The sequence below is a fragment of the Mauremys reevesii genome, linkage group 15 (genome assembly GCF_016161935.1).
Source record: "Mauremys reevesii isolate NIE-2019 linkage group 15, ASM1616193v1, whole genome shotgun sequence".
Lineage (NCBI taxonomy): Eukaryota > Metazoa > Chordata > Testudines > Geoemydidae > Mauremys > Mauremys reevesii.
Window position 1 is genome coordinate 5,792,748 of NC_052637.1, and position 25,012 is coordinate 5,817,759.

General features: G+C 51.1%; 2 protein-coding genes across 2 annotated transcripts in view; both read right to left on the reverse strand.

Annotated features, from left to right (window-relative positions):
- LOC120383937 (E3 ubiquitin-protein ligase TRIM39-like) overlaps nt 1-25,012 on the reverse strand; it is a 961,691-nt gene that overhangs the window by 60,614 nt on the left and 876,065 nt on the right. The gene's annotated exons all lie outside the window — the stretch shown is intronic.
- Nucleotides 767-9,463, reverse strand: LOC120383449 (butyrophilin subfamily 1 member A1-like). The gene is made up of 4 exons (XM_039501603.1): nt 9,358-9,463; nt 3,765-4,112; nt 2,980-3,261; nt 767-816 (listed from the first exon to the last, which is right to left on the reverse strand). Exons 1-4 carry the CDS (start codon nt 9,461-9,463, stop codon nt 767-769), a joined length of 786 nt encoding a protein of 261 aa, XP_039357537.1.

Below are 25,012 nucleotides of genomic sequence, written 5' to 3' on the forward strand. Positions count from 1 at the left end.
TGGTGAAGTTAGAGGGTGGAAGAGGGTGGGATATTTCCCAGGGAATATCTTACTGCTAAATGATGAATGAGCTTTTGGCTGAGCCCTCAAGGGTTAACACATTGTTGTTAATGTAGCCTCACACTCTATAAGGCAGCAAACAGGGGAGACAGCATGGCAGACAGAGACAGAGACACACACCCTGTGTGTGGGGGACAGAGAGAGAGATGCACATTGCCCCTTTAAGTGCATTGTCTTTTTAAGTTGATCAGGAACTTGAGACAGCAGCTGCTGCCCCAGGCTCTCTATGTCTCTCTCTGTCTGTGTCCCCTCCCTGCTCTATATGGAGGAGGAGTAAGCAGGGTGCAGGAGCAGGGGGGAGGGGGACACCCTGACATTAGTCCCCCCTTCTCCCTCCTGCACAGCAAGCTCAGGGAGCAGTTCCAAGGCAGAGGGCAGGAGCAGCACATGGCAGTGTGGGGAGGGACAGCTGAATGCCGGCAATTGGTAGCCTGCAGGGCAGCTGCCCACAAGGAACTTAGGGGAACAGGGAGCTGATAGGGGAGCTGCCGGTCCACCCTGGTTCCAAGCCCCCACCAGCTAGCTGCAATGGGCTGCTCTTCCTGCAACCAGTGGACAAAGCAGGCGGCTGCTAAACAATGTTATAAGGGGGCATTGCACAACTTTAAATGAGCATGTTCCCTAATTGATCAGCAATATAACAGCGAAATAACATTAACCAGGATGACTTTAAGTGAGGAGTTACTGTATTCATAACTCTGAGGTTCTACTGTACGCGTAAAAGCCCCAAGAGGATGTGTCCATACAGGGTGTTCTCTGAGATTAACGGACACAAAATACGAGTCAGGAAATTCAGACTAAATCAGATATGACAGTGCGGACCTTAGCTCTTGAGATAAACAGAATCCTAAATACTACAATGGGCTTCCCCTCCCCCACTGGCTGGGTGCAGGTGGGTGGTTTGAGAGGCTGGGGGAATGGAAAGTGAAGGTAAAATTGGTCTGCGTTGGCGTAATCAGGAGCCCGTTGTAAGGGAGCCAGATGCTGCTTTGGGAGGATGCTGACTGCATTAAAGGATTTTGGTTTTTAAGATGTCTCAGCTCCTTTGTTCAAATACCCCTGATGGTACGGTGGGTGCTGTTACTGTTCAGCATTGACTAAAACATTAATTCTATATTAACAATAATATTTGATAGGCAGCATTGCCTTCCTAAGTGTCAAAAGTCATGACTCCAACCCCCAAATCATGAGATTTTAGAAAATAATAAATGTTCCTTTCTATTTGCCTTCTAGTTTGAGAGCCTGCAGGGGCCACGTTTTCAAGCTTGTCTCTGCAAGCAAGAAGGTTAGAAATGTTTTTTTAAGTAAAGCTGAGATTCTGATATAAACACTCAATTCTAATGGCCAGGGCTTTAACTGAAATAGCCAATATCAGGAGACTCACTAGAATATCATAACAACCAGCAGTGCTGGTAGTGAATAATATAAAGGCTCCCTGCACTTCCTGCTTTATAACTTAGGATACATGTATGTAATATTTCATATCTGATGAGTTTGGGTCTGACCCTTCTGTGTCCAGATCTCCCACTGATTTGTGTACGAAGAACTGGGCCCATTGTGTAACACACCATCAGAAAGTACATGCTCAGGGGAGATCAGGGTCAATGGGGACATGCAGATTCTCACTCTGAATTCCCTCACTTTTATGATATTTAATATTGTGACTCTTCAGAATGTGCGTGACCATTTATAGTATTGTTGATACCAATATTGAAATGGCTCTTACAAGATACGCCATGTAAGGTATCAGTGGAAAAGTCATGATTTGCTGAATACGATAAGCTTATTTATATGCATGTATCATCTTTGTATCATGAGTTATAAATATATATATGACATATTGATCTCAAACTTGTGCTGTGTATCTGGGTGACACCCCCAGACAGGTTGTCCATGATGGGCCATCAAACATGCCAGAGAGTGCTGATACCAATCAGCCCGTACAATGAACCCATTGAGAGAAGCCAGGGGCTACACCTATGAGTTAGCAGGACATGTAAGGACATGCCTGTGGATAGGGGACTCCAAGAGCTTTTCTATGCCCATGTGCTGTGAGCTTGTGTTTGGGACACAGGAAGTACAAGCCACATGGCTAAAAGAATTAAAAAAGCAGCTGCATCATCTCCCTTTTGTCTTCAATAATCCTGCTTCCTACCTCTGGAGCAACTTCCCTACAAACTGAAGCTTTGAACAAAGGACTGATAGATCCACCTAAGCTTTGGTGTGGTCCAGAGGGACTTTACAAGCTAGCAAAATCACCAATTCTGCTAAGACCCGGATATATGGACTCTGATGTCATATGTATGTATCTGATTGCTTTGATAATTTAATAACCCTCCTTGTTCTTTTCCTTTCTTTTATGACAAAGCTTTAGTTACTAAAGGATTGGCTGGCAGCATGGTATTTTGTGTAAGTTCCAAACTTGCATTGATCTCAGGGCCGCCCAGAGGATTCCGGGGGCCCAGGCCAGGCCCTGCGAGAGTTCACTCCGGAGGCCCCGGAAAACTCTCGTGGGGGCCCCTGCGGCCAATTGTCCCACTTGCCCACCCCCTCTGGGCGGCCCTGATTGATCTGGTAATGTGGCTCTTTGGGAGAAACTGCTCTTTTTACAGCCTACCCTGACCTTAGCATTTCCAGTGTGGGCAACCCTAGGTACCTCGGGTCACAAATGTAATAGTGACAGTCCGGTCCCTTGGTCTTTACTCAGACAGAGCTCTCAGCTAAGCCAGTGAGAGTGTTGCCTGGATCTGGACTGAAGGCCTGGGTCCCTGGTGGTTCTATTACACTGATTTAGTTTTTTGGCATGTACTATATGAAGCCTTCCTAGGAGAGTATCTAGAAAAAAATATATAAACAAAACACCCCACTGACATCTGCCACATCCATTCTATCCCCGGCGCAGCGCGGATGGGCACTGACCTGCTGTGGAAACTGTTGATATTTTCTCTCGGTTGAGGAGCGGGTTCCTGACAGAACAGGACAAGTCCTGGTTGGAATGTTCTGTTATAACAATAGAAATCTGGCTTTGAAACAGGCCGTTGGCCTCCTTAGATATTTTTTCAGAGGCAGATGATAACAGCTGCCCATGGTGATCTCTCCACTGAGCCTCAGGTTCTGGGTGCCAGCCTGCTGATCGACACACAACCCAGATCCCTCCGTCCTGGTGGCCATCAACAGAGATGTGGGGGTCAGAGCCTGAAACTAGAGACGAATGGAATAAACCTGTGTTAATTCTATGCATTTAGCAAAGAGAACAAGAGGAGGAAGAATGAATTAATTCTCCCTCTGCATGCACAGAACCCAGGGTCACCGGAAATTATGTCAGCATGCCTGGCAAGTGTTTCTCAGAGGGTCGGGAGATCTTTTCCCTCCTCTATAATTTCCTGATACTTCTCCCTACCTGTGTAAATTAGATCCTGAGTGTGTCCTCGATGGAAAATAATAAGGCAATTCCAATAGAAAGTGAACAGAGAAAACGGCAAGTTAATAAATAAAATAAATGTGTGCCCAACTCCTGAGAAGTGCCGAGAGCTCAGGCACTTCATTGGGAATCACCAGCACTGCTGCCCCTGCTGCTCAGTAACTAGAATCTGAAAGGGGATTCTGGGTATCAACGTGTGAATGAGAAGCATCCAGAGTCCTCTCACAATGAGCTCTCCTGCCCCATTTATTACACTGTTAGTGAGGTAAAACAAGCTACAGACCTGCCACTTGCAGCTCCAGTAAGGCTTCTTCATATGAAACATTGGACTGAAAGAAACACGTGTACTGTCCATGGTCAGAAAGTTGGACATTGCGTATTCTCAGGGAAACACTCCCACTGGTGATATTGTCTTTCAGCAGCTCTGTCCTGCCCTGATATCCCGGCATCTGCTCTCCGTACTGATCCTGCCCATCCTTATACCGGTGCACAACTGCAGAGAACTTGAATCGGAACCACCTCAGCTCCATGTTCTCAGCGCTCATCCTGGGGGAGAGGTGGCAGGGCAGGACGGCCTCCCCGCCTAGGGAGGCAGTGATCGGGTGGCCAGGTCCCCTCACTGTGAACTGTTCTGTGAAATGTATCAAGGGGAAAAGAAAATTAAATTGGAGAGGAACCAAAACAGACAGACATATAAGTGCAGCCAGATGCTAATTCCCATCTTTTGAAGTGTTCAAAAATCAGGAGTCAACCTCCTGAAAAAATCAAGGGATTGGCTTAAAAATAGAGACTTTTTTTAAATAATAAAATTGGGCTTGTTCTCTGCCTTCTGATTTCTGAACCGTTAAAGTTGACTTGGGTCACATTTGCAAGCATTTATCTGCAACCACAAGGGACAGAAACTTACTTTAAAACAAAATGAAAGCTGAGAGTCTCACCTCATCACAGGCCTGCAGGAGTTGTGGCTTTAAGAAACATCAAATATCATGAGACTTGGGATAAAATTCTGTGAGCTGGTAACATTGAGGGGACGTCTACACCTTGAGCTGGAGCTGTAATTTCCAGTGTGGTGGACATGCACCCACTAGCTCTGAGTGAGCTGGTGTGAGAAAGTGCAGCTGTGGTGGTGTGAGCGGGGGGATGGGTTAGCTCTCCAGGTATGATCCTGCCCAGGACCTAGGTAGATATTCAGGGAGGCTGCTCATGCCACTGTGTCTACTCTGCCATTTATAGCAGGACAGCTTGATCAGAGCTAGCGCAGGTACGTCTACCCCATCTGGAGACAGCAAGGAGCAACATCTTACGTATTAAAGGCTTCTACAGAGCTAACTAATGGCTTAACGGTGTGGGAAGGGGAGGGAGAGCTGGAATGTTGGAGGGGAAGGGGGGGCTACACGTTGTGAGGGATGGTGCGGCAGGGGGTGGAGAAGGAGACAGACTCAGCAGTTTTCTCTCACCCTTACAATCACTGTAAGCACCAGGGAACCGTCACAACGCTGGGACATAGACTGGGTCTCAGATTTCTCTCACTAGTGCTGTTAGCAGCTACACACTGCAAATACTTCAAAGCCTGACCCTTAGCCCCATTCCACTATAACAAAAGGAATAGGTGGGGCAAGGAGTGCTGAGGAACAACACAGCAGCCGTGTGGCCTAGCAGAGAGACCACTGGACTTGGACTATTCCTGGCTCTGCCACTGGCCTGCTGGATGACCTTGGGCAAGTCTCTTCACTGTTCCATGCCTCAGTTTCCCCATCTGTAAAATGGGAATAATGAATAAAGTTCCTTGAACGCTATTGATGAAAAACACTATAGAAAAGCTAAGGATTTTTGTTATCTAGCCACAGTCATGTATCAACTGCAAACCTAAGTGAGAACTACAACTGTCTACTACAAAGAGTCCTTTCTGTTAAAGAAACTAGGAAGGAAAGTCACTGGTAAAATCTTTGCTACTGCAGAGTTAAGGTTCCCAGCGGTATCTCAGAACCATCAACAGAGAGGTGGGGGTCAGTTTGGCAAAACTCAGGCCTCCAAAAACCAGCAAATGCGGAATTAAGGTACATGCCAAAGTGACCTTAACTCTGCCCTGTTTGAGTGATGACCTGATACACCCATGGCGCATAGACCCACACCCTGCCTGTGCAGATAGAGCACGTTACTCAGAGATCAGGGCACATGACAACTGCAGCACTAACACCTTCTCCTTGCTGAGGGAACATTTGTTTTAGGTGAGCTGCGCCGTACAGGAGCTACCCACCCCTGTTCTGCCCTCAACACTGAGCGACTGCCCAGAAACAGCCCCACATTTGTTACTTTTTACAAACCCTTCACCCCTTTTACAAGCCCTTCACCCTCACTCCCAGGATTCCATCTAGCACTATATGTTCCCTTACCGATCATTACACACACCGACAATCCCCGTGGAAGCAGACCCCTGAGCCCTGCTACTGACACAACTACACAGCTCAGGGCTGAAATAAAGGATGCAGGATCCCTCAAGGGACACCTGCACCTCTCTCCTTTCATCACACGCTGGGGGTGGGGGACTCACACCCAGATCTCCTCATATCACAAGCACAGCTCTACCAAGCTGCTCCAGCTAATGTCTCCACCATTTCATACAGCTGCACCTAGCACAGTGACTGCAGCTGGGGTGGGTAGAGATGTGTATAATTATAATTTTGACACTCTGCTTCATAAGAAACAGTATTATGAATACCATAGGTGCAAACTCCGTTGGTGCTGGAGCACCCCTGGAAAAAATAGTGGGTGCTCATCACCCACCAGCCACCCACCAATCAGCTGTTCAGAGGGTTCCGCAGATCAGCTCCTCCCCCGCAGCACCTCCTACCTGCTGCTCATCAGCTGTTCGGTGGTGGGCAGGAGGAGGAGGAGCAGGGGCAGAAGCCTCGGGGAAGGGGGCAGAGCAGGGGCGGGAAGAGCAAAGCGAGGGTGGGTCCTCGGGGTAAGAGGGGGCCTGGGGGCGGGGCCTCAAGGCAGAGCGGGGGTGGAGCACCCCTTGGGGAAAGCTGAAAGTTGGCCCCTGTGAAATACAGGAATTAGGAGATGTACCCTGGAAGCTGGGGTTGAGAACAGAGCGTAGCCGTGTTCAGCAATTCACTACAGAAGCTCTCTGGTTTGTTTTATTAAAAGTTTTATTCCTTTCTAATAAACCGGTTTGTTGTTTAATGAACCTCAAGATCATTACATGGGGTCAGAGGTGCTGAATGAGAAGGAGGCTACAGTAATTTTGAAGTTAACTCCTGGGTTTGCAGCTGAAAGCAGAGGCAAGGGGAGCACATGCAGCAGCAAACAGAGAAAGACAATGGCTTTTGGATGTATTTTGTGAGCACAATAGTAGCTTGACTAGCTTAAGATGGGAAAAAAAGCCAAAAATGGATGTGTTGCAACCTCCACTCAGCCTGTAATTGTCAGGCAATGTTGCAGAAAACTGGAAAAAATTCAGACAGAGATTTGACTTGTATTTAGCAGCCAGAGGGGCAGAAGAGAAAAATAATAAAGTGAAATTATCGATCTTTTTGCCTGTTGTTGAGGCGGAAGCATTGGCTATTTATAACAACTTTAAGTTTGAAGAAGGTGAAAGCATGAAGTTAAGTAAAATACTGACTAAATTGGAGGAACATTGCATGCCAAAAAGGTCTTAAGTGCAAACAACACGAGCATGAGGTGCGCTGTATTGGCCATGGATCAATCACATCATCACTAAAGTAGTAGGAAACTGCTTTTCATTCTTGAAATACAAGCCAAGCAAACAAGCAGAGCCACTGAGACCTCATCCAGTTCCACCAAGGCCTTCTGAGAAGGCCGGCACTGACGTATTTACCTGGAAATCAAAGGATTATTTAATAGTCACCTATGATTATTCTCTGTATTCAGAAATTTGCACACTGCACAGTACTAGTAGTAAGTCAGTGATAGCCATCATGACGGGAATCCTCTCCAGACATGGAATTCCAAATGAAGTCTTTAGCGATAATGGGCTTCAATTTTCCATTGCAGATTTTAGGCAATTTGCCATAGATCAGGGGTAGACAACCTATGGCACATGTGCCGAAGGCAGCACGTGAGCTGATTTTCAGTGGCACTCACACTGCCCGGGTCCTGGCCACCAGTCCGGGAGGCTCTGCATTTTAATTTAATTTTAAATGAAGCTTCTTAAACATTTTAAAAACCTTACTTACTTTACATACAACAATAGTTTAGTTATATATTATAGACTTATAGAAAGAGATCTTCTAAAAAGGTTAAAATGTATTACTGGCACGCGACACCTTAAATTAGAATGAATAAATGAAGACTCGGCACACCACTTCTGAAAGGTTGCCAACCCCTGCCACAGACTGTAGTTCAGACAAATCAAGAGGACACATTTTGACGAATCAAAGGGATCTACAATTAATTCCAGAAAGTTCCAACACATTGACAGTGGACCTGGACTCTGGCATTTCCCAACTGACTGATCCTTTATCATCAACAGACAAAGGAGAAACTGACAGGGAACAACACAGACTCTAATGAAAGGCTGATACTGAGAAGATCAGAGATTAAATGTCCTGAACAACTCAGAGACTTGCTAACCTGCCCGGAGAAGGGGGATTTGAGGAAAGTGAGTGGTAAAGACTCACTCCAGAGAGATGTGCTGCTAACCTCACCTCTCTAGCTAATTGACACATGGGGTTTATGGAAATGTACTAGATGGATTGAGAATTTAATGCATGTGTTATTAAGTAGGTGTGTGTATATATATATAAGTTTATCTTCTCTCTAAAAAAAAAATTAGAGATAGGTTTGTAGAAGATTATAACTTAGAGATGCTCCCTAATGAGGGACAGTATTATGAACAACAAAATTTAGAGATGTGCCCTGGAATCTGAGGTTGAGTACACAGTGTGTAGCTGTGTGAGGTTGCACTCTGTATGATGTTATGACAGTATGCTGATGAATATGAATATAATGTAACCGGAATATGCTGCATGTAAAAGGTCTCTTGTAAGGTATCATTACAAAGCTTATCTACCGAGTGACAGGTTTCAGTGGTAGCTGTGTTAGTCTGTATCATCAAAAAAAGGAGGAGTTGTCCTTGTGGCACCTTAGAGACTAACAAATTTATTTGGGCATAAGCTTTCGTGGGCTAGAACCCACTTCATCAGATGTATGAAGTAAAAAATGCAGGAGCAGGTATAAATACATGAAAGGATGGTGGTTGCTTTACCAAGTGTGAGGTCAGTCTAACGAGACAATTCAATTAACAGCAGGATACCAAAGGAGAAAAAATAACTTTTGAAGTGGTAAGAGAGTGGCCCATTACTGACAGGTGACAAGAAGGTGTGAGTAACAGGAGGGAGAAATTAGTATTGGGGAAATGAAGTTTAGGTTTTGTAATGACCCAACCCCTCCCAGTCTTTATTCAGGCCTGGTCTGATGGTATCTAGTTTGCAAATTAATTCCAGTTCTGCAGCTTCACATTGGAGTCTGTTTTTGAAGTTTTTTTGTTGTAGAAGTGCCACTTTGAGTGATCAAAGGGACTGAAGTGTTCTCCTACTGGTTTTTGAATGTTATGATTCCTGCAACCGAACAGTCTCTATGCAAAAGAATAAATGGACACAAATCTGACATCAGGACAAAACCTTTGTCTTAGAAGCTGCCAGTCAGAACAGCAGCGTGTGTGTAGCTAGGCCTGACAAGATTGCGTACAGATAGGAACCATGGTTCCTGGGGACCCAGCTGTGCCCTGTGGTCTCCATGGGGCTGGTTGTTGGCAGGTTGAGCAGACGTGCTTTACAAGACAAGGCAGTGACAGTGATGACCAGCAATAGTAACAGCAGCAAACCCAGCGAGGAGGCCGGAGCTCCTACCTGACGCCAGACTGTGAACCTGTAGAGCGAGGCAGAGAGCGACGTAGCCGGGCAGAGCGGAGCTCACTGTGGAGCCGGAGGAGAACGAGGGAACCTTCCCCGTCATCGTAGCTGGGTCTGGGGAACAGGAGAAATAAATCAGACGGTGAGTGAGTGGGATGCAGTGACAGGACAGTGCCGTGGGGCAGTGGGGAGGAAGTAACAAGCCTCACTGCTGTCTAACATACACCAGAAGGGAAGGGATTTCCCCCACAGTCCCTCGTCTGCCCTGGCTCTGAGCAGGGTTAGATGTCACTGTGGCAGCAGCCGGTCCATACCACGCTCACTTCATAGAACCATAGAATCATAGAATATCAGGGTTGAAAAGGACCTCAGGAGGTCATCTAGTCCAACTCCCAGCTCAAAGCAGGACCAATTCCCAATTAATCATCCCAACCACAGCTTTGTCAAGCCTGACCTTAAAAACCTCTAAGGAAGGAGATTCCACCACCTCCCTAGGTAACCCATTCCAGTGCTTCACCACCCTCCTAGTGAAAAAGTTTTTCCTAATATCCAACCTAAACCTCCCCCACTGCAACTTGAGACCATTACTCCTTGTTCTGTCATCAGGTACCACTGAGAACAGTCTAGATCCATCCTCTTTGGAACCTCCCTTCAGGTAGTTGAAAGCAGCTATCAAATCCCCCCTCATTCTTCTCTTCTGCAGACTAAACAATCCTAGTTCCCTCAGTCTCTCCTCATAAGTCATGTGCTCCAGCCCCCTAATCATTTTTGTTGCACTCTGCTGGACTCTTTCCAATTTGTCCACATCCTTCTTGTAGTGTGGGGCCCAAAACTGGACACAGTACTCCAGATGAGGCCTCACCAATGCCAAATAGAGGGGAACGATTATCTCCCTCCATCTGATGGCAATGCCCCTACTTATACAGCCCAAAATGCCGTTAGCCTTCTTGGGAACAAGAGCACTGTTGACTCACATCCAGCTTCTCATCCGCCGTAACCCTTAGGTCCTTTTCTGCAGAACTGTTTCCTAGCCATTCGGTCCCTAGTCTATAACAGTGAATGGGATTCTTCCATCCTAAGTGCAGGACTCTGCACTTGTCCTTGTTGAACCTCATCAGGTTTCTTTTGGCCCAATTCTCTAATTTGGCTAGGTCCCTCTGTATCCTATCCCTACCCTCCAGTGTATCTACCACTCCTCCCAGTTTAGTGTCATCTGCAAACTTGTTGAGAGTTTAGGGTTAGGGTTACCGATCCTTGGGGCACTCCACTTGAAACCGGCTGCCAATTAGACATGGAACCATTGATCATTACCCATTGACCCTGATGATGTAGCCAGCTTTCTATCCACCTTACAGTCCATTCATCCAGCCCATACTTCTTTAACTTGCTGGCAAGAATACTGTGGGAGACTATATCAAAAGCTTTGCTAAAGTCAAAGAATAACAGATCCACTGCTTTCCCCTCATCCACAGACCCAGTTATCTCCTCATAGAAGGCAATTAGGTTAGTCAGGCATGACTTGCCCTTGGTGAATCCATGCTGACTGTTCCTGATCACTTCCTCTCCTCTAAGGGTATGTCTACACTACAAGAGTAGTTCGATTTAACTTAGGTCGAATTTGTGGATTCGACCTTATGAATTCGAATTTGTGTATCCACACTAAGGACACTAATTCGACTTTGTGAGTCCACACTAACGGGGCAAGCGTCAACATTGGAAGCGGTGCATTCTGGGCAGCTATCCCACAGTTCCCGCAGTCCCCGCTTCCCATTGGAATGCTGGGTAGAGCCCCCAATGCCTGCTGGGGGAAAAATGTGTCGAGGGTGGTTTTGGGTAACTGTCGTCATTCAACCGTCACTCCCGCCCTCTCTCCCTGAAAGCGCCGGCGGGAAATCTGTTACCGCACTTTTCTGGTCAGTGACAGCCCGGACGCCACAGCACTGCGAGCATGGAGCCCGCTGCGATCATCGCTGCACTTCTGGCCGTTGTCAACTCCTCGCACCTTATTGTCCACCTCTTCCACAGTCAGCTGCTGAGAAATCGGGCGAGGAGGCTCCGGCAGTGCGGTGAGGACATGAAGTGTCAGAGTGGCACAGACCTCTCACAAAGCACGGGACCCCGCGGCGCGGAGATCATGGTGGCAATGGGTCACGTTCATGCTATGGGACGGCGCTTCTGGGCCCGGGAAACAAGCACGGACTGGTGGGACCGCATAGTGCTGCAGGTCTGGGATGAATCACAGTGGCTGCGAAACTTCAGGATGCGTAAGGGCACTTTCCTTGAACTGTGTGACTTGCTGGCCCCTGCCCTGAAGCGCCAGGACACCCGGATGCGAGCAGCCCTGACTGTGCAGAAGCGAGTGGCCATAGCCCTCTGGAAACTTGCCATGCCAGACAGCTACCGGTCAGTAGCGAACCACTTTGGCGTGGGCAAATCTACCGTGGGGGTTGCTGTGATGCAAGTAGCCCACGCAATCGTTGACCTACTGCTCTCAAAGGTAGTGACCCTGGGAAATGTCCAGGTCGTCATAGATGGCTTCGCCGGGATGGGATTCCCAAACTGCGGTGGGGCTATAGATGGCACTCACATCCCTATCCTGGCACCGGCCCACCAGGCCAGCCAGTATATTAACCGAAAGGGCTACTTTTCAATGGTGCTGCAAGCACTGGTGGACCATAGGGGACGTTTTACCAACATCTACGTCGGGTGGCCGGGCAAGGTTCATGACGCGCGTGTTTTCAGGAACTCTGGTCTGTTTAGACGCCTGCAGGAAGGTAGTTTCTTCCCGGACCACAAAATAAGTGTTGGGGATGTGGAGATGCCTACAGTGATCCTCGGGGACCCAGCCTACCCGCTAATGCCCTGGCTCATGAAGTCCTATACAGGCGCCCTGGACAGTGACAAGGAGCACTTCAACTACCGGCTGAGCAAGTGCAGAATGGTGGTGGAGTGTGCTTTCGGACGTCTCAAGGGGAGATGGAGGAGCTTACTGACTCGCTCGGATCTCAGCGAAAACAATATCCCCATTGTTATTGCAGCTTGCTGTGTGCTCCACAATCTCTGTGAGAGCAAGGGGGAGACCTTTATGGCGGGATGGGAGGTTGAGGCAAATCGCCTGGCTGCTGATTATGCTCAGCCAGACACCCGTGCCATTAGAAGAGCCCAGCGGGAAGCGCTGTGCATCCGGGAGGCTTTGAAAGCTAGGTTCCTCGGAGAGCATTGTAACCTATGACTGTCCAGTCTCTTTACAGAGAAACTGAACCTGCCCCTGTTTCAGTTACTATTGACTTTTTTCAGCGGTTCCATACCCCGTTCCCCAGGTTTCCCCCTTTCCAACAGATGTTTAAAAATAAATTTATTGGAACATTTTTAATTCACAAAATTTTCTTTACTAACGAATTCGCGTTAAAGGGTTGAAACAGGGACGCAGACTGTGGTGGGTAGGGTGTGCAGTGATGTACAGACCACTTCTACACTCGAGGACTGACAGGCTCCTGCTCCTACAGCGGTCTCTGGGGGGAGGACGGTTACAGGAGGGTGTGCAGGAAGGGGTGGGTTTGCAGGAAGGGGTGAGGGGTGTGTGGGAAGGGTGAGTAGGTGTAGGGGGATGATGGCTCTGGCTGGGGCTCAGGGCGTCGGAGAGGTTCATGGCTAGGGTGGAAGGGCATGGTACGGGCAGCCTGCCTTGCCATTTGTGGATGCCAGGCGCTCGGACCCTGGGGCAGCATACACCTCCCAGACTGACCTGGGGCAGCAGACACCTCGCAGAGTGACCCGGGTGCCTAGTGACTGCACTCTGTGTGTGACCTGCTGTTGATCCTGCCCCCATGTCTGTACCCTGGTAATGGTGGCCGTCCTATGCAATTAACAAACCCCTATCTCCCCTTCACACAAAGTCTTCTGCAAAGAAACATGACGGAAACAGCAATGAACAGCAAACTATTTTTAATACTCAACTACACAGTTGGGGGATGAAACTGGGATTTTGGATCGGGTGAGCCAGGAAGGGAAGCAATTCTCATACTTTAGGGAATGAGAGCTGTTTGGTACATGAGCGCTCTGCTGGGGTGGAGTGACAGTTTTCACGGCCCCTAGCGCCCCTCCTTCTTGTGATTTTGGGTGGGGGGGACAGGACTTTGTGGCGGGGGAGGGCGGTTGCAGATACAGTTCAGGGGGGCTCTCTGCTCCTGCCTGCGGTCCTGCAGAACATCCACAAGGCGCCGGAGCGTGTCCGTTTGCTCCCTCATTAGTCCAAGCAGCGTTTGAGTCGCCTGCTGGTCTTCCTGCCGCCACCTGTCCTCCCGTTCGCTGTGTGAGCGCTGCTGCTGAGAGAGGGTCTCCCTCCACTGGCTCTGCTGGGCCGCCTCGGCTCTGGAGCAGGCCATCAGTTCAGCGAACATCTCGTCCCGAGTCTTTTTCTTTCGCCGCCTAATCTGCACCAGCCTCTGTGAGGGGGATGCCGGGGCAGTTCGGGAAAGAGCCGCAGCTGTGTGTTGGGAAAAAGGAAGTGATTTCCTTGCAAAGATACATGTTTGCGAACAGTGAACACAGTCTACTCAGTTTCTGTGAACAAGACCATACAGGGCACCTAATCTCATGTGCTCTCAGGACAAGTTCGAATTTTCGGCATTCGCTTTCATTGCCTGGGGTCTTGCACTGGAGATCGGACAAGCGGGGCAGGACAGCAGAATCCGTGTAGCAGCCAGGCCTGGTAAGCCGTAAACTTTAGGCTGCTTAACAGTTAATGGATAGCAGTGCCCTCCTGCTGCAGGCAATCTGGAAAGCATAAAGTCTGACCCTGTTCCAGCCCCTCGCGGCCGTCCCCGGGAAAGATCCCTGTATGCTTTTCCTCTGCAGCCTCCAACACGTGGCTGTTAAACGACGGTCATTGTTATGCAAAGGAAAAGTCAAGCATTCACAATAGTAACATTACAGTAATTCCTCTAATTAGAAGCAGCAGTCGCCGAGCAAGATCACCCTGAGGCGGGTCACTAGGAGAGACAGAGAGCGCATGCTGCGTGAATCCCTGCACAGACCAGGGCCCTATGCTGCCATGCTGGTCGAGGCGATGCTCCCACTGTACCTCAGGATGGCCTGGCGCGGAAGAGTGTGCTTCCACGGAGCACCCAATAAGGCACCTCTCCCCAGGAACCTCCTGCGGAGGCTTTTCAAGTACCTCTACGAGAGCTTCGTGGAACTGTCCCAAGAGGATTTCTGTTCGATCCCTATATGTATTGACCTTCTTTTCATATAGTTTTTATTCCTGTTTTTTAAAAAATAAATGTTTACATGTTTATAGAACTTACCGACTGATCCTTCCCCTGATTCGGAGTCCGGGTTAACGGCCGGGGAGGGTTGGTAGGGGATCTCTGTGAGGCTGATGAAGAGATCCTGGCTGTCGGGGAAAGCAGTATTGTAAGCGCTGTCGCCTGCCTCGTCCTCCACAAACCCTTCCTCATCTTCCCCATCGGCGAACATCGCCGAGAAACTGCCCGTCGACACTATCCCATCCTCAGAGTCCACGGTCACTGGTGGGGCAGTGGTGGCAGACCCACCGAGAATGGCATGCAGTGCCTCGTAGAAGCGGCATGTCTGGGGCTGGGCTCCGGAGCGTCCGTTTGCCGCTTTGATTTTTTGGTAGCCTTGTCTCAGGTCCTTGATTTTCACGCGGCACTGCGTTGCATCCCGGCTGTATCCTCTGAGTGCCATGGCTTTGGAGACCTTCTCGTAGGTCTTTGCATTCCTTTTTTTGGAGCGCAGCTCTGAAAGCACAGACTCATCGCCCCACACAGCGATCAGATCCAAGACTTCCCGGTCAGTCCATGCTGGGGCCCTCTTTCTATTCTGAGATTGCATGGACTCCTCTGCTGGAGAGCTCTGCATCGCTGCCAGTGCTGCTGAGCTCGCCACGACGTCCACACAGGAAATGAGATTCGAACTGGCCAGACAGGAAAAGGAATTCAAATTTTCCCGGTGCTTTTCCTGTATGGCTGATCAGAACATCTGAGCTCGGACTGCTGTCCAGAGCGTCAACACAGTGGTGCAGTGTGGAATAGCTCCCGGAGCTTCTAAGTTCGATTTGCATCCACACCTAGCCTAATTCGACATAGCCATGTCGAATTTAGAGCTACTCCCCTCGTCGGGGTGGAGTACCAAATTCGAACTAAAGAGCCCTCTAGGTCGAATTAAATGGCTTCCTGGTGTGGACGGGTGCACGGTTAATTCGAATTAACGCTGCTAAATTCGAATTAAAGTCCTAGTGTAGACCAGGCCTAAGTGCTTCAGAATTGATTCCTTGAGGACCTGCTCCATGATTTTTCCAGGGACTTAGGTGAAGCTGACTGGCCTGTAGTTCCCCAGATCCTCCTCCTTCCCTCTTTTAAAGATGTGCACCACAATTAGCCTTTTTCCAGTCATCCGGGACCTCCCCCGATCACCATGAGTTTTCAAAGATAATGGCCAATGGCTTTGCAATCACATCCGCCAACTCCTTTAGCACCATTGGATGCAGCGCATCCGGCCCCATGGACTTGTGCTTGTCCAGTTTTTCTAAATAGCCCCAAACCACTTCTTTCCCCACAGAGGGCTGGTCACCTTCGCCCCATACTGTGCTGCCCAGTGCAGCAGTCTGGGAGCTGACCTTGTTTGTGAAGACAGAGGCAAAAAAAAAAACATTGAGTACATTAGCTTTTTCTACTTTACCTCTGTCACAGGTAAAATGGTGCCATCACCTGACCACACCTGTCCCAGGTGAAGGCTCTCTGAGGATCTCCCAGATCAGTCCCTGGCCCTGGTGATTTCCCATGCCAGTGACCAACCCTCATTGCCTCCAGCCTTGGTACAAATGTGAGGGATTAATTTTGAACAGGTCACCTCAGCTCTGTGCCCCCTGGGATCTGCAACATTTAAACCTCTCTCAGGGTACATCTACACTGCAGCTGGGAGCGAGCTTCCCCATGGGGGTAGATAGACATGTGATAGCTCTGCTGGAGCTAACACACCTCAACTAGCATGTAGCACTAGTTGGGGTAGCAGAGGCAGCAGTTTGGGTTATGTGCCTGAGAACAAACCCGCCTGGACCCCCTTAGGCATGTACTTGGGTGGCTAGTTCGAGCCCCCACCGATGCTATCCCCAGCTACACCACTACTTTTATTGCACTAGCTTGAGCAGCGGAAGCATGTGTCTGCCTGTGGTGGGAATCGCACCTCCCAGCTGCAGGGTAGATGTACCCTTAGGGTACGTCCAGACTACCCGCCATATCGGTGGGTAGCCATCGATTTCTCAGAGTTCGATATATCGCGTCTCATCTAGATGCGATATATCGAACTCCGAACGTGCTCCCATCGACTCTGGAACTCCACCACCACGAACGGCGGTGGCGGAGTCGACAGGGGAGCCGCGGACTTCGATCCCGCGGCGTGAGGACAGGTAAGTATTTCGAACTAAGGTATTCGACTTTTTGAACCACCCCCCCTAGTGTAGACCAGGCCTTAGAGACAAAAGGTACGTCTTCACTACCCACCGTATCGGTAGGTAGCAATCGATTTCTCGGGGATCGATATATCGCATCTCATCTAGATGCGATATATCGATCCCCGAACACGCTCCTGTCGACTCCGTAACTCCACCAACCCAAACGGCGGTAGCGGAGTCGACATGGAGAGCCTCGGACATCAATCCCGCGCCGTGAGGACGGTAGGTAATTCGATATAAGATACTTCGACTTCAGCTATGTTATTCACGTAGCTGAAGTTGCATATCTTATATCGATTTTCCCCCGTAGTGTAGACCTGCCCAAAGAGTCTTACTCAGGGCTCATGCCACACTCAGCAGCATGGCCCCTGCCAGGGTGTGCAGTGCTCAGGGGCGGCTCTAAGAATTTGGCCGCCCCAAGCAGGGTGGCATGCCGCAGGGGGTGCGCTGCCGGGCGCCGGTCCCGTGGCTCCTGGTGTCCTCTTGCAGACGTGCCTGCGGAGGGTGCACTGGTCCCGTGGCTCCAGTGGAGCATCCGCAGGCATGCCTGCGGGAGGTCCAACCGAGCCGCAGGACCAACGGACCCTCCACAGTCATGCCTGCGGAAGGTCCGCCGGAGCCGCCTGCCACCCTTCCGGCAAAATGCCGCCCCACACGCGCGCTTGGCGTGCTGGGGTCTAAAGCCGGCCCTGGCAGTGCTGTACAATCCTCCCAGGAACCAGGCTGTTCCTGTAACTTCCCCTAGACTGGGGCAGCCGCCAGGGCCTGTGTTACCCACAGAGCGGTCAGCGGTGGCCAGGAAGGGGCCTGACCAGGGCTCCAGGGCACAGACTCGCGGCCTCCCCCAGTGACAGAGCTGTGGGGGGAGGTGAAGCGCCCCCTGCCCTGGCAGGTACCTGTAGTAACAGCACCTGCCCTGCCCCGGGCAATGGCCCTGCAGACTGGGGTGGGGCTGGGAGGGATTCACTGACTCTGGAAATAACAAAGGGCGGGGGGAACCCGGCCATTCCCGGGGGAGTTTGCACCATAACCCCCCCGGTCACTCACCGAGGCCGCTGCACCCGCTCCGCACAGGGAGTCACGACGCCGGAGGGTTTGAGAGATTCACCCTGATGTTTGTTACATTTGTAGCTGAATTGAGAGGGCCGAGCCCCCCCGGGCCTGACACTCGTTTCAAACTGAAAGTGCCAAAGTAGCTCGAAGTGAAAGTAACGGTCCGTGTCCCGGGCTGGTTGGGGCGGAGCAAATTCCTGTGAAAGTACCAGCCCCTCTAGTGCATGGAGCTGGGGACATAACGCGGCAGTAGCAAAAAGCACCAGCCAGTTCTGCCCCCCGGGCCCTCGGTGGAGGCAGAATGAGGAAGGGGGGAGGGAGGAGCTGAACGGGGTGGGAGGCAACAGCTGATCAATGGGGGTGGTGCTGTGTCAGAACGGACTGAATGTGACCCAGGCGCTGCCCGGCTGGAGCTGCTCGCTCCTTGGAGGGAGTTTTAATGGCCAAGTTTGAGTTTCACTGAAATCTCGGGGGGGCTCAGGGCTGGTGTTGAAGGCGGGGGCTGGGAGAAAGCGCCGTGGGGGGGAGTCCCCTCCCTCCTCACTGTTGTGCTGTCACCAGCAGCCCGGAGAGGAGGAGTCCGTGGGGCTCCCCGGGCGCTGAGTCCACGGGCTGGATTCTTATAAACAAGGAGTTCCCCCCCCACACACACACACCTGAGCCCCGCTCCTTCCAAACAGGAGCAGGCGGGGAGCAGAGCCCAGATCTGGTGCCATGTCCCTGCTGCTCAGCCCAGATGCTCCCAGCCACCGACACCCCCTGCAACCCCCACCCCCGCCATCTCCCCAGCAGCCCTGAGTCAGGGCAGGCTCTAGGTTTTTTGCTGCCCCAAGCAAAAAAAAATTTGGCTGCCCCCCTTCCCAGCCATGGGCTCCTACCCTCCTGCTGCCCCAGTCCTGGGCTCTCCCACCACATCCCCTGCCACCGCAGCGCTGGGCTTCCCCCGTTCCGCCCCACCAGTGCCCTCCCCACCCCGCTGCTGCCCCAGCCCTGGGCTCCCCACCAGTGCCCACCACACCTCCTGCTGCCCCAGCCCTGGGTCACTGGTAACTCACTCCCAGGGCGGGTCATTCAGCCGGAATTTTGGATGTGCACAAAACACAGGATTGGTTCCCATCTGGTTACAGAGCTGCAGTAAAGTGGAACAATTTTCAGCTTGTGTGATTGGAGGATATCTAGATGCATATTATAAGACTGTCCTCCATAAATGAGGAAAAGTTGAGGTGCCTTTATTATTCTTTTGTACCACTCTTTCTTTCTATGGGGAATTTGCCAATGCAATATCACTGTCTTCCTTTCAAACAAACAAAAAGGCAATGGCTGTTGAAAATAGCAATTCCAGTCCTAATAAGCATTTCTTGCTCAATTTTATCCTGCTTTTTGTACAGCAAGTTACAGTGGATCAATATATATGATTTGGGAGAAATGAAGTAAAAGCTGCCCAAACCGAGCTTGAGCACTCCTGAATTTTGAAGTGTTCAACTCTGGAAGGCAGGTGCTGGGGGTGGGAGAGGGATGTGGGCTCCATGGGGGAGCATGGCAGCAACTGTCTGGAGCTGCGCTGGTCTGAGTGGCACAGTAAGCGGTTTGGGGGTTGGAGAAGGGGTAGAGGTTCCGGGGGGCAGTCAAAGGACAAGGAGCAGGGGGGGTTGGATGGGGAAGAGGTTTGGAGGAGCAGTCAGGGGACAGGCAGCAATTGGATAGGCATGGGAGTCCAGGAGGTTTATCAGGGGACAGGTAGGGGGTGGGGTCCTGGGGGTAAGTTGGATGAGGTCTCAGGAGGGTGCAGTTGGGGACAAGGAGAAGGGAAGCTTAGATAGGGGCTGGGGTCCCAAGGGGCAGTTAGGGGCAGGGGTCTTGGGAGGGGGTACTCGGAGGACAAGGACCAGTGGTGCTTAGATAGGGGTTGGGGGTCCTGGGGGGCAGTTAGGGCAGGGGTCTGGGGAGGGGGCAATCAGCGGCCAGGGGCTGGGATTCAAAGGGCTCTGGTCTGCTGGCAGCTGGGAGGAGCCCTGAGCCCTTTAAATCCCAGCCGCCGGTGCGGCTGGGATTCAATGGGCTCTGGGCTCCCTGCCCCTGCGGGCAGCGCAGAGCCCTCTGATTCCCGGCCGTGGCTGGGATTTAAAGGGCCCTGGGCTCCCCGTGGTTGCAGGCAGCCCAGAGCCCTCTGATTCCCGGCCGCGGCTGGGATTTAAAGGGCCCTGGGCTCTCCGCGGCTGCCGGCAGCCCAGAGCCCTCTGATTCCCGGCCGTGGCTGGGATTTAAAGGGCCCTGGGCTCCCCATGGTTGCAGGCAGCCCAGAGCCCTCTGATTCCCGGCCGCGGCTGGGATTTAAAGGGCCCTGGGATCTCCGCAGCTGCCGGCAGCCCAGAACCCTCTGATTCCCGGCCGCGGTTGAGATTTAAAAGGCTCTGGGCTCCCCCCGGCTGCCTGTGGCAGGGGCGGCTTTAGGATTTGCCCCGGCGGGCCCCGAGGGGCGCTTTGGCAGTCGCCGGTCTGCGGCTCCGGTGGACCTCCCGCAGGCATGCCTGCGGGAGGTCCACCGGGGCAGCCTGCCGCCCTCCCGCGGGACGCCGCCCCAAGCGCACGCTTGGCGCGCTGGGGTCTGGAGCTGGTCCTGCCGGTGAGGTCGCGGCGGGACTCTGGGGCCGGGCGGCACGGCTCCTGCCCCCCGGGTCCAGCTGCGACCTCGCCGGGCAGCGCAACTCGGCTCCTGCCCGGCCCCTGGGTCGGCCGGGCAGCGTGGCTCAGCTCCTGCCCCAGCCCCCAGGTCCAGCCGGGCGGCGCGGTGCGGCTCGGCTCCTGCCCCGGCCCCTGGGTCCGGTCCGGCCGGGCGCGGCACGGCTCCTGCCCCGACCCGGGTCCGGCCGGGCGGCGCGGCGCGCTCCTGCCCCGCCCCGGGTCCAGCCGGGCGGCGTGGCTTGGCTCCTGCCCCGGCCCCGGTCCGGCCGGGCGGCACCGCTGCTCCTGCCCCGGCCCCCGGTCTCCGGTCCGGCCGGGAGGCGCGGCGCGGCTCAGCTCCTGCCCTGGCCCCGGGTCCGGGTCCGGCCGGGCAGCGCGGCTCGGCTCCTGCCCCGGCGTCCGGGTCTGGGTCCGGCCCGGCAGCGCGGCGCGGCTCAGCTCCTGCCCCGGTCCCCGGGTCTGGGTCCGGCCGGGCGGCGCGGCTCGGCTCCGGCCCCTGGGTCCGGGTCCGGCCGGGCGGCGCGGCGCAGCTCCTGCCCCGGACCCTGGGGCCCAGCCCCTGCCCAGCTGGGCCCCCATCGCCAGGCAGCAAGGTAAGGGAGCAGGGAGGGCGTGTTGGATAGAGGGCAGGGGAGTTGGGGGGGGGTGGATTAGTGTCAGGGGACAGGGAAGGCTGGTGGATAGGGCACGGGTCCGGGAGGGGGCTGTCAAGGAACATGCGGGCTTGGATGGGGCAGGAGTCCGGGGGGGCATGACCCCTCATGGGGTGAGGAGGAGGGAACCGGTTGTTAATATTTTGGCAGCTCATCACTGCACCCATGTACATATAAGTAATTTGTTTAACCAGAAGCACATATTTAAAAGGAATTTCCATAGCCTGAATTTGCTGGACTTCTATAAAGTTATTAGACATAATGGAATCCAAACAAATTATTAGCTAATCCACTGTCTTGGTTAGCCAGACTTCTTGCTTAATTCCAGAGTCCCACTTTTCAAATCCAGTTTTCCCCACTTTTGAATAGGTATCTGTTCCCCAGTCTTTATTTGAAACCAGGCAGGTCTGACATTTGTTTCCCCCATTCCCTACCCTTTTTAACATGTCTGAGTTAATAAGTGTTACGTTTGAGCCCACGTTCACCATTCCTGTGAATTTCACAGCTTATATTATACATTCAATAGTTAAATTCCTTTTACTGTTCTTTAACTGCCCAGATCTAAACAAATAGTGTGGGACCTGGCTGACCCTTGTATCTTCATGCTTTGCCTCTTCAGCCTGATGTTCCCTCATTTGTCAAACTGGGACTTTCACTAGGCATTTGTGATGCTCTGTCCTCACCAGATTCATAGATATAACAATCCTTTTTGTTACTCAACTTTTTCAGTACCAGCATTTAGCAGAACTGCTTCTCTTAATCTTTCCCTTATTGCCAATATTCCTTGTTTTACAAATCACATTTAACAATGCTTTCAACCCATAGAAAAACATCATGAACCAAATTACAATTCCTGTTCCATAGTGTACATTACACATAGATTTGTACTTACACAGCTCATAGGGATCAGCTTCCGTCTTCCCCATTGGTGACTACTTTCTTCTCTGGTGGGCTGCTTCAAAGAATCTGTGGCAAATTCCCCAGACTCACAAAGTGTCCTTGGTCTCCTTTAGCTGATCTTCAGCTGCAAACTGAAGTTCAGCTGAGCTTTTATGAACTAGTCCATTACTAATTTGCCCTGGAAGTCTTCACTGGTACCTGGATATTCCAGGAACACAGATCTCCTTGTGTTCTCCATCTGAGGTCTCTCTCCCCCACCACCCACTTCTATCCCTTAACTATGCTCGGCCAGACTGATGTCTGGCTCCAAACTGCTTGTCAAGAGCTTGTAACAAATCCAGACAACACAGTCTATTTTCCAGGGTAAATTCTGCTGCGGCAACAGAGCTGGCCACTCAAGTTGGCGGTCAGAAAACTCCTTCTCTCTCCAATCATTCATTTGGGCTATGACATTTGACTGAGCCAAATAAGACTCACAAGGATTTGTTCTCTCAGAGATAATGGGATTTTGTATTACTGGAGCTGGAACCAGACGACTTCTCCTTGCTGGGCCTCTGTGGGTTACAAATGGGGTAGAAAAGTACTGTAAAGTACCCACGCTCCCTGACTGGCCTGATTCCTCATCCAGGAGGCGGATGTCCACAGGGGTCTGCACTTTGGATTCTTTCTCTAGGTTATATTTTGGTTTCTTACATCAAGGCTGGGAATTTTCTAGCTGCAACTCCAACAGAATTTCTATTTCTGACTCCAGGTAATTTCTTAGTCCTTTCTAGGAAACCTCCAGATATTACTTCAATACTTTTGAAATGTCTCTAGCTCTTGTTTTAGTTCCTTCTGGGACATCTCCAGCTTTTGTTTTCATTTCTTTTGACCAGAGTTAAACCCCACATTTGATACTGATTTGCTTTGATTTCTGTGAGCACCTTTGTTATCTGCTCCCACTGGGGTCAGCAGGAATCCCTGCTCACAATTATCTCTTTGGAAGCTCTCTTGCGCCAAATACCAGCGTTGCCCCCATTGGCATGAGCAGTTAGCCAATATTCAGGGCCTCACCAGGTTGTTTCCATTAGGATAAGAAATTGATGATATGAGCTGGGTGGTATTTTTTAGTGTAATCTGGTTTATTTACAGAACATAAGAACATAAGAATGGCCATACTGGGTCAGACCAAAGGTCCATCTAGCCCAGTATCCTGCTTACCGACAGTGGCCAAATGCCAGGTGTCCCGGAGGGAGTGAACCTAACAGGTAATGATCAAGTGATCTCTCTCCTGCCGCCCATCTCCACCTCTGACAAACAGAGGCTAGGGACACCATTCCTTACCCATCCTGGATAATAGCCATTAATGGACTTAACCTCCATGAATTTATCCAGTTCTCTTTTAAACGCTGTTATAGTCCTAGCCTTCACAACCTCCTCAGGTAAGGAGTTCCACAAGTTGACTGTGCGCTGTGTGAAGAAGAACTTCTAATCATTTTAGTTGCCCTTCTCTGAACCTTTTCTAATGCCAGTATATCTTTTTTGAGATGAGGACACCACACCTGTGTGCAATATTCGAGATGTGAGCGTACCATCGATTTATATAAGGGCAATAATATATTCTCCATCTTATTCTCTATCCCCTTTTTAATCATTCCTAACATCCTGTTTGCTTTTTTGACCGCCTCAGCACACTGCGTGGACATCTTCAGAGAACTATCCACGATGACTCCAAGATCTTTTTCCTGATTTCTTGTAGCTAAATTAGCCCCCATCATATTGTATGTATAGTTAGAGTTATTTTTTCCAATGTGCATTACTTTACATTTATCCACATTAAATTTCATTTGCCATTTTGTTGCCCAGTCACTTAGTTTTGTGGGATCTTTTTGAAGTTCTTCACAGTCTGCTTTGGTCTTAACTATCTTGAGCAGTTTAGTATCATCTGCAAACTTTGCCACCTCACTGTTTACCCCTTTCTCCAGATCATTTATGAATACGTTGAATAGGATTGGTCCTAGGACTGACCCTTGGGGAACACCACTAGTTACACCTCTCCATTCTGAGAATTTACAAATTCCTGTTCCCCTGAACACTGTAGAAACAAAAAACTTCAGGCAGATTCCTGGCTGAAAATTCCCCAAGTCTGCCACTCCAGCAAGTGCTGTGCCCCAGAAGCACTGTGTAGGGACTTTACACTTCTTAAGCACTATGGGGGTAGGAAAACTGCCCCCTATCATAGAGCGGCTGAAGTGGTTCCCCCCCCACATCCGGTCAGGAGACGCACTGATTATGCGCCGACCAGGTGATTACCACTGGAACACGCTATGCATAAAGCACCAATTAGGAGAAAGGGCAAGAAGTTGGACTGAGTTTGTACATGTGCATGATATGATGATTTATGTAACCAATTATAATAAAAGGACGTGGAAAACCCCCGTTCGGGCGCTCCACTGGAACAGATTGACTGACTTGGCTTCATTATTGCTACATCTGGTGACCCCGACGTGATCCCCCCTGCTCACCGGCTGGAGTAGCCTTCGGTGCACCAAACCTCGCTGGAAAGCCCCGTTTCGTGAGTATGGGGGGGGAACTGTCAGCTCCGCAGAAAGTTCATGCGAAAGAGCTGCAGGCTGTCATACGACAGGCTGGTGGGCCAGTCTCCCTGGGTCAGTTAGAACAGCTACTTGTTGAAATCGATTGCCAATGTCCCTTGTACCCGGATCACGGGTCACTGTCGGTAGACGATTGGATACACATAGGGGCGACACTGCACGCGGAACCTCGAGCCGCGGTGCAGTGGATCCTGCTTTGGCAGCAATGCAAGGAGGCTCTGGAGACAATCGGGGTTGGAGTGTCATCCAGGGCTATCCTTCTCGCCCCCGCGCCTTTGGCCCCTCCTCCTTACCCT